Source organism: Bombus vancouverensis, chromosome 2 (genome assembly GCF_051014615.1).
Source record: "Bombus vancouverensis nearcticus chromosome 2, iyBomVanc1_principal, whole genome shotgun sequence".
Taxonomy (NCBI): Eukaryota; Metazoa; Arthropoda; class Insecta; order Hymenoptera; family Apidae; genus Bombus; species Bombus vancouverensis.
The window spans coordinates 16,471,160-16,481,432 of record NC_134912.1 but is presented as its reverse complement, the minus strand read 5'-3'; the positions used below and the strand labels follow the sequence as shown (position 1 = coordinate 16,481,432).

The 10,273-nt window shown below is 34.7% G+C and overlaps 1 protein-coding gene across 1 annotated transcript in view; it reads right to left on the bottom strand.

The window, feature by feature from the left end:
* Positions 1-2,149: 2,149 nt before the first annotated feature.
* btv (dynein cytoplasmic heavy chain beethoven) overlaps positions 2,150-10,273 on the bottom strand; it is a 32,253-nt gene continuing 24,129 nt past the window's right edge. The window contains exons 38-45 of the mRNA XM_076625214.1: positions 7,925-8,119; positions 7,294-7,525; positions 7,059-7,212; positions 6,231-6,450; positions 4,321-5,054; positions 3,431-3,675; positions 2,960-3,254; positions 2,150-2,622 (exon numbers count right to left, since the gene is read on the bottom strand). Coding sequence (XP_076481329.1) covers positions 2,327-2,622; positions 2,960-3,254; positions 3,431-3,675; positions 4,321-5,054; positions 6,231-6,450; positions 7,059-7,212; positions 7,294-7,525; positions 7,925-8,119 — 2,371 coding nt within the window. The 3' untranslated portion in view covers positions 2,150-2,326. The remainder of the gene's footprint in view (positions 2,623-2,959; positions 3,255-3,430; positions 3,676-4,320; positions 5,055-6,230; positions 6,451-7,058; positions 7,213-7,293; positions 7,526-7,924; positions 8,120-10,273) is intronic.

Genomic DNA, 10,273 nt, shown 5'->3' with positions numbered 1-10,273 from the left:
TCTGTGCTTTTCTCTGTTTTCCTCAACCTTAAACCAATGCAGTGCACCACGATGTTATGCTATGTTACACTTTGACTACGATACCGTGAATAATATTTATTCCACGTGCGTTACAATTGACACCTTCTATTTGCCTGACGAAGAGCAACACATTTCACTTTTCCAAGTAAAGAATGTTTTCTTATGGCGTGCTAACTGCCGGTTAATCTGCTACACACGATCGGTTTTATTACCCGTACCGAAACACCCTGTATATTTTCAGATTGATTTCAACTTTTATCCGTACAATTACGATAATTGTATCTACTTACAGCGTCAATGAAATTGCAAACTGTATCATGTAACACGTAATATCTGTATTAAGTTGTCCGGAAAGTGTCTTTCTTTCGCAAACGTGTTCTTTACAACAATGCACCTTTATACAAACGTGAAACCAAGTCTGTGAAATGTATTTATCTCAGCAGAACAAAATGGATCGTACGTAATTCGACAAAATAATATAAAACAAAAAACATTGTGCGTCTATTATTTCCTCATAAAATGAAAGAAACTTCTCGGACAACCCAATATATTCGTACAAATTTTCCATAACCGATATTTCACACGAATACTCTTATGTATCGCTTTATGCATGTCGAATAAAGTTTATCGAATATTTTATTATCTTGAATCATTTGGTATTTAAAATACCGGATATTTATTCCTTACCGTTCAAGAAATTCAATTATTTAATTTCATTAATTCCCGTTCATTAGTTAACAGCTCTGGCGATTACCCAATCCCACTTCGAATTGAAAGTAGATAAGGACCAAGTTTCGGAAGAGTCAATTGCTTGAAATGGATACGGATCCTCTGGTCAGAGAGAGATTGCATGTTCCTACGACTTTCCTATGAGAGCTTCCTACGAGAGTTTCCAAACTACTTTTCAATATTAAGTTCGCGTCGTAACTTTGATTTGACCTATCCGACTTCAAGGAAAATTTACAGGCGAACTTTCTCAACTACCATCGAATTATCAATACGGTTGTCGTAAAATCTCGTTCAATTTCCTGCGCGCTTTAAGATTTTGGCGAGAACGTAATCTTTTGTTGCAGAACGGTTTCAAAGTTTGCAAATGTCCTGGATCAATGCTGTTTTACCAAAGCTGCGATTTTAAGCGCATTTGAAATTGTATAGCTCTTTATGTTTTTGTCAGTTTCCTCTTCTGTTCGCGGTTATTCTTCCAGTTAATTATTTCTTCCTTAGTTTAGTCTGAGATTGCCATTTAACATTTCGAAAATGGTTCTTCACATTTCCTTATCTTTCTTCGTTTTCTGAAGTATATCCTTTGTCGGGATAGAAATCAATACAGGTAAATATATTTACGTCTTTACACAGATTTCCATAGGTCGTTATGCATTTAAGATTTTGCGTAACGAACAGCAAGGATTGATCAATTATTTCGAAGAAAAATATTCTCAAACTTATGATATATACCTCGGAATAAAGTTTAAATTTGTTATCCGCGGCCTTTCTGCTGTACGAATTAAATGCAACAAGTTGTATCCGCCGAAACAAGAACCCTCCCTAATTAACCTTCGTTTGTACTCCTTTGTGCTCATCTTGTTAGGAAACTTTCGTTTTTTATGTATTTAACGGGAAGAGTTTCGCTTCGCTTTCATCGTCTTCCTATTATATCAGGAAGCAAAAGTTTTAGGTTGCATAAGACAAGCCTGTTGCCTAGTTAATCGATAATAAGTAAACCTTTGGAGAAATTAATATAAGTTAGTTTAATTTAATTCATTTTCTTACGCGTGGGTAGTAGTTAAGAACGCTGTATTTTTCTGAAAATGAGGAAACTCTAGCGAATAAAACCATTGTACATTGTAAATTCGAGGGCTTTAAATCAAGTGTAGGTGAGTTTAAAAGGCTAACTAAATGTACTCGCTACATACGAAACATGCGGAACATGCGTAAACATTCCACAACATAAACTGCGAGCAGAAACAACTCGAGTACTTTTATCAACTTGCAGCATTTTGCAATTGAATTTTCAAAAACATCCTTCGTATTTATTTCTGTTATTTCGTATCTTTAATTTCTTCATTACAATCCTCGTCTGGAATGTTTCAAATGGGAATAATAATAATAATAATAATAATAATACCACTGTGTATATAATGGTAATATTTCGCTGTGTATATTAATTAAGTTCAATCGTTAAAAGGAATATAGAACAATAAATAACATTTAGTTATTACACAATTATAATATGCAGATCACTATGCATAATGTATAAATGTACTACCATACTGTTTGTAATTCAAACAGAACTAAGCCACAGGAACTAGATCAGTTTTAGATGAAAGGCAACTCCTCGTCGTAACCAGTTACCATGTTCCTCTCTGGGACATCCAACCGGAAGCGAGGAAATTAATACGTCCCTTTGAGAATTCGCATAAACTGGAACATTAAGAATATCTTCCACGTCGCTGCTTCCTGAACGGCTGCCCACTGTTTTGTTTCTCGCCTTATCCCCGGTGTAATTTTCTGGTAAGAACGCAATTTGACAACTCGGTGCAGTAGCAACGGAAGCCGCGTTCGCGTCCACATCCTTCAGGTTGCCATCTTCTATCAAAGCTCCTAAATATAAAATATTTCGTATCATTTGCTAAGGCAATTTTACGAAAGAAGAAAAATTCGTGTCACTTCGATTCCCTTTTTGATATTTTCTACTTTTTACTATCAATTTGTACTTCGCATTACGTTTGCTATTAGGATTATAGTTTTTCCATTCTTATATTAAAAGTATACATTATACGACACGTAATTTCATATAAATTAATCCAGGAGTCTATCTAAGAAGTTTTGAAATTTGAAATTCTGACATTTTTTTTCAAGCAGTGAAAGACACTTTAGAAAATTCTTCGTATTGTTAGTTAATGGTGTTAACTAATGATCATTAGACGAATAAAATTACCAGATATCAATAGTCCTTCGATGACTAACGATATCTTCCAGTCGTCGTTCCGTCGATTTTCAAACCAGTTGACGCAAAGTCGAAGATTCTCCATAGGTTGACGCGTTTCTCGCGCGGTGTGCTGTTTGAGAACAGTCAGAAACGCTCGTGGTCTTGCCAATCGCGATATATCGACAACAGACCAGGAGATGGTCAAAATGGAATTTAAAGTTTGATAATTGCTCAACAACCCTTTAACGAAAGGCAAAGCTTCCTTTGGGCCATATTTCCAGTTTTCCATCCAGTGTATGGGAGTCTAGAAATTAGTCAGACAAATGTTCGTAATTGTATGATTCTTTCGAACCTTCTAAATGCAAGATAAAAATCGAAAATAATAGCAAAGTAATAAAAGATCTAATGACTCAACGATTGATAGATATTCGTAGTTAGTTTCGTAAGATTAATTTGAAATTTGAAGAAATTTGTTTGAACCTTAGTATCCTCGAGGCGCAGGTTTTCCACGTCAACGCGAATAACATTCAACGTCTTCTTGGTCAGATTTATTTCATCGATAAAGAAATTTTCCAATGGATTCTTATTTTCGTTGTGTTCGCTGGTCGTTGACGATCCAAAGATCGAGATGTGGCGGTCGATTAGTTCCTTCAAATCCCTCTGAATTTTTGTTTCCGTCTTTTTGCTGCTCTTGTCGTTACTGACGGACGCTTTGATTAAAATTCCTGCCGACAATTAACAAACTTATAGTCAGTTCGTAAATTACATTTCTATAGAAAAGGATGAGAGATTTCAGTTACGGAATGATTGTTCTTGTTAGCCCTGTATTGCATTCTCAAAAAAAAGAACAAAAATTCCAACAAAACAAATTGTCTTCGTTTCTTAGTCATCCCAGTTGTATTAGGTTGTCCAAGAAGCTTCTTCTGTTTTATAAGGAAATAATAGACGCACAATGTTCTTTGTTTCATATTAGTTTATTGAATTATGCACGAATCATCATACCTAATTCAATAAAATAATGTAAAACATAAATTTTTGTTCATCTATTATTACCCTATGAAATGAAAGCAACTTTTCAGACAACCTAATATCATTTCCTATTCTCCATCGAAAGTATCATGAGCTGTAATAACTAGACTGCGGATATTCGCGCAAATTCACATCTTCGCGAATGCAATTTAATGTAGAACATAGAAACTTAACAAACGACTGTCTTACTTACTAAATAATATACTTAATGACTAAATTCCGGGTTTATTTATATATTTTATCACGTAATATACATTCCGTGCAGTTCCGCATCCTCGACTCTCCCATAGACACATAAGAACCCACAGTCTACTACTAATATTTGCTGATAAAAACTAAACCTTTCAAATGCGTTAGCGCAGCCTCGGCAGCAGTCCTCTCCCAAGCTCTATGCGCGTTCGCAGGCAATCCAAAGCATTCTTTAGGCGAATCATTTTCCGGAACATGTTCCAACGCCTTAGCTGCCTCCTCGAACGAGCCATGAACCACCCTGAGGACGTCAGCCAGCTTTCTACGACCGTCGAACACCTCAGAAGTCCAAACGTCGCCAACGATCGAGCACAACGCTCTCATGTCGTAGTCGTCCTGAAGGCGACCACCGTAAATCGCTACGTCCAACAATCCTCTGCCAGTTTGCCAGTTTCCATTCTTATCTTTACTCTTCGTCGACTCTATTTCTCTCACTACTAATTCATATGCTGCTTCGAGATCCGATTCGTTCCATTCGTACGACCGGATCCAACCTTGAGGCACGAATTTTCGTCGTTCTTGAAGTGTTGCGTGCAGCCACGACAACAACAGGCTGCCAGGAACGTTCACGTTCTTGTGCTTTTGACAAAGCTGTTGCAGCGATCGTTTTACGTTCCTCTTAACACCTTCCGGTGGCTCGTAAGCGAGTTTTAAACAGAGAGCCGCGAGACTAGGGTAGAATCCCAGGCATTGTTCGGTGGTTAACCAAATCCTTGTAGCGGGATTTTTGTTGCTGGTGCACATGGGTGATCTGAGAAGGCTCTCCAGTCTGGGAAGCCAGTTGAGAGCCAGATGCAAATTGCTGAGCAGTATCCAGCCTCCGTTCCTGTTTCATCGACAGATCGGTCGGCTTAATCTTTCGTTAATTGAACTTTTCCATAATGACGTTTGATTACTAGGTGAAATTATATCGTTAAACTACGTGGTGTACGTATTCGTTGCGAGATTTCTTAACTTTCGGTTACGCGCCTAAAATTTACTAATCGGCATGAAAGTATGCAGGAAGAGTTGAAGATCGAGGACTTTCTTTTTCATTGAAAAGTTGACACTTTTTTAAAATTATCGCTGAAGCTTATTATACAGCACAAAGATGGACAGGGTAAGGTGTTTGTTTGGAAGCAAGAATAGGAAATTTCGCACGCTATATTCAGAGAGGGGAGCAGTAAATAACACGAAGGTTGATAATTTAATCGCAATGTATACGCTACGCACGTAAACAATATCGAATTACGTGATGGAGGTACGTAAACAAAGTCCATAGCTGATTTAGTACGCCATCGTGAAGACTATGGCCTCAAGCCAAAACATTGCAGCTTTCCTACAGTAGGTTGGCGAAGATAACGAGACTGCCCAAAGACATTGTTTAACATATGTGAACGGAAGTTAGATCCGAAAGTTGAAAATCTCGAGTCGCTGAAGCATCGTATTATGGATTTATCGTTTATTAATGAAGTGAATCATTGAAATAATCTAAGACTGTATCAGCCATTCTGTTTTCTTCAACAGGATACATCTGTTTTATCGTGTGACAAACGTTTTGATTTCGAAAAGTATTTGAAGTAACGTCTGTTATTAAATATCGAACATTAATATCGAATTTTTTATTCAATATAACCAGAAAGCGGATAAAACTTTCCTCTGAAACACGTTCCAAACGACATTTATCGTTTTAAATATTAAATATGAACCTTGACTTCTTTCACGTAACAAGGGACATAATTAAACTTACAAAATTTTTGCTTCTGAACGCTTCGTAAGAAGCTACGCTTTAAATATCAGATATAGCTAAATAAGTAACAATTAAGAAAACAAAATTTCTTTTTGGAATAATTTTCAAATGACACTTCTTCAAATACTCGATATAAAATTGTATCATTTGATATGCAGAAAGTATGATGTTTCGAGGACAAAATATCTTTTTTTTTTTATCATGATGACATAAATTCATAAAATCTATGAAGCTGGAAATTTATATTTCATAAAGTTAAGAAAGGCGCATTACCGACAAGCACTCTCCAGTGCGAGTTCAGCCTGAGCAACTTGACCCTGTCCAAGAGATACTTCGACGAATCCTGTGGCTGAAGCAACGTGATTATTCGCTAATGCTGCCAGCTCTGAACCGGGATCAGCTCCCGGTGATAGAAGCAGCAACACAGGATATGTACTTTCGTTTTCAGCTACTTTCCTCAAGGACCAGTGCGGTGGTGCTAAATTTTTCACACCTTTCCGAACGAAAATTATATGGAGAATCAGAAGGTAAGCAAAAATATATATGTATATCTGTAAACTCTTAAACGCATGATTATTCGAAATATAAAATCGCATTGAGTGTAAAATTCTCAAAAAATTGTAGAAAAATAATCTTAAAAAATCTAACTCACTTGGTATATTTTTACTTTAAAAAAAGATATATATAGAAAATATAAGAAAATGAAATAGTTCAATAATATAATAATCCAATGGCTTATCTGTATATTTACCCTGATACTTTATATGTTAGTAGCATAATATTAAACGTATTTGCGATATGATGAAATAAGAATGCGTTGGCAAATGGCAACACTAAGTCTTAATACTAAGTAGGTAATCGACTTCTTGTCATTAATACTTTTACGATTAAATTACTATTTTGAATAAATTATAATTTTTTAAATTTTCCTCCTTCTAAGAAAAGAAAGATTTTGAAATAATTATATCCCTTCCGGTTTTATCACAAGGTTGTTGTGAAATTTCCATATAATAATTATTAATAAGATTTTAATTAAACTACGCGTATAATTATCGATGAAACGATATAATTGTTATTAATAATAGAAAAATAAAAAATTACCTAATGCTTCCGCAGCCAATTTCGAGAGCGCCGTATGCAAGTAATCAGGTCGAAGGGTTTTTATCAATAAAACTTTTTGGAACGTGGTTAAATTGCTTTCAGCGTAAATATTGCTAACGTCGCTCAACCAGGATTGTTTCATTTTTGCGGCTATCTGAATGACAGGAAATGTAAGTGTAAGTAATAGAAAATTATATCACTATAATTTAAAAACAAGTTCGTTAAGTCAACTTACTTGTGGAAATGAAGAAACTAAAGTTCGAACTGATAGACGTCGTTCCTCGGGTACCCAATCGGGTATTTTGTAATCGGAATCTTCGTCGTCATTTAATGGAATTTCTCCTAATAAGAAATTTCTTTCAACGTCTGGCACGGAATTCAATGAAAGTGCCAATTGTAATGCTACTGGCAATCGATGTTCTCTATACACAGCCTTCGAGCAATAATGAAGAGTCAAAGCAATTAACCTGTAATGGATGTTCGTTATATATTATTTTAACATGTAATTGTAAATTTGGAAACTTCAATGTAAAATCATATCGCATATAACATACATATAGTAACATTAACGTGTAAATGTATACTATATCATGTACAGTAAAAATTCAACACATATATACAATTCGAGTGTATTAAATCTAGATTCTATCAAAAAATTATATTCCAATTTTTGCGCTGAAAATACACTTTGAGAAATTCTATAGTATACCGTAAAATTATATCATACATATGGTACATACGTATGTGTACTTCACAGTAGACTTTTATGCCATGTGATATTAATAAATAATTGGACATTGGAAACGATCCATTAATGAAATAAACAATATGTAACGAGTAGTTTTTTTTTTCGAGCATTTACTAACCGTCTTTCGATCAGCTTGTCTTGCTCCCTTTTATCTTGAGATAGTATCGATTTGCGGTAATCTTCCGCCTCCAAATAAATATCAGTGAAAGCTTCGGCAGAAAACACGTACAGTGGACTCAAGGCGGTAAGACCTTTCACAGTTTTATACAAGTTTGCAGCGAATTTAGCCAATTTCTCGTGCTCTTTGGCTCTTCTGTAAACAGTATATAAAAACAGAAACTAGGACAAAAAATTAAAACTTCGTTATGAATACTCTGTCGTGGAACTTTTTTTTCGAATCAGAAAGAGAGGCGACTGAGAACATTCATGTAAAGGAGTTACTCAATGAATCTCAAGGTTTCGTGAATTTAAAAAGTTTCACATGAAATATATACAGAGAATATTCCGCAGCGAAATCGCGAAACTTTGCCAGCATGGTCGGGAAACTATTTCAAGCAAAAAAATATTACATAAACCATGAGTAAATTTCAAGGAAGTTCGTTTTGAAAGTCTGAGAAGTTTGTTGGTAGAAGCGATAAGTATTACGCTATATGATTTACATTTAATTTATTGTATGTAAATTAGCTTCGTGCTATATATATATATATATATATCAAATTCATATCATTTTCATAGGTAATCATAATACTTTGACGAGGTTAAATTCTTGTCAAATTAATTTTCATTCCCACTCTGCGTGCATATAATAAAATAATAATATAAAATAATTTTATATAAGGGTGGTTGGTAACTGGTGGTACAAGCGGAAAGGGGGTGATTCTACGCGAAAAAATAAGTCGAAAATATAGAATAACAATTTTTCGTTTGAGGCTTTGTTTTCGAGAAAATCGATTTTGAATTTTCGCTCGGTACGCGTGCGGTACGTTATAAAGGATCTCACTGTAGATCGTTGTCTCGATGGAAAAATTAAAAAAAAAAAAATTTTTATTTTATATTTTCGACTTCTTTTTTCGCGTAGAATCACCCCCTTTTCGCTTGTACCACCAGTTACCAACCATCCTGTATAATAAAATGACTTTTGATGCGTATAAACGTAAAATAACTTAACTCAAATTGCTTGCTCATCGTACGATCTAACGATACAAGTTGAAGGTTCATGTTATTTCACCAGATAAGGTTTTTAATCATTTTCTTTTTCTTGTTTGCTTTAATTCATCAGACTGAACTTCATCGTGAGCAAAGATAATTGTACAATTCAATTTACTACAAGTAACAAAGTTCATAAAGGAAGAATAACAAATGTGCACATCTTAATTTCAAAATTGAAAAACCTATAATTAAAGAAAAACGTTACTCTATAAAAGATACACAGGGGCACCCGAAAAGCGTGTGAAACAATGTTTATTGGTTATTGAACATTAATAGACGATTTTACCGAGGAGTATTCTGCGTTAGATTTACTAACGAGGGTATTCAGAATGAACGGAAGGTTAAGCATGGAGCATGTGTATACACGTGTAATCCATATATATGTACATGGTTGGACATGTTAATCTGTTGATCACTTTCAGGATTTACAGGAGAGGCATAATTAATTCCGATAATACCGCTGCTTCGCGTGAGAATATATGTTTGTATTATCTACGAAGAACAGAAATACCATGGAATATAGTTTCATATTTTTGCAAGTGCTAATTTTATTATTCACAGAGAGAATACAAGGTTGTAGAACTTCTTTCAGAAACTCATCGTTTTTTACCTTTTATTTCAGGTTGAAGAAAGGAAGCTACGAGTTGTAACAAGGTCAATCGAATAGAATTTTTAATTTCACTTACAGTTTCAGATCATTTTGTTACAATCTCTGTGTTACTTCACAGAACAACGTAACTTGTGAAAAATGACAACGTGAGATCGCGCTCGCCATCTATATGCAGATGCGCTAGTTACAATAAATAGTAACTAGAAGATAGTTCTAGATATAATCGATAGGTTTAATCGATAGGTTTAAGATATTCTTTTTGTTCTTCTTTTACCCAGTCCGTGTAAGAAAGTGCAATAAAGGTTGTTCAGCTCAGAACGATATGATAGATTTATCCGAAGAATAAACTAATAGCTATTGTGATCCTTCCTCTAAATAGAGAAATGTCAAATACGCTTCAATTAACTTTATAAACTAAAAGGTACAAAAAAGATATGACGTTAGATAGACTTCTGTTTAACCTTCATCATACAATTTATAATTGGGAAGCTTTCTAAAAAGGGATCTATAAGTTTCTTTCTTTCTCTCTTTGTTTCTCTTTCTCTATAAATTTTTATTCATTTTGTAAATATAGAAAGGACAAAGTTTTTTGGAAGCCATGGTAGTTATCGATTCAAACGTAGCTAAAATGAAAAAACTCGGGTAAAA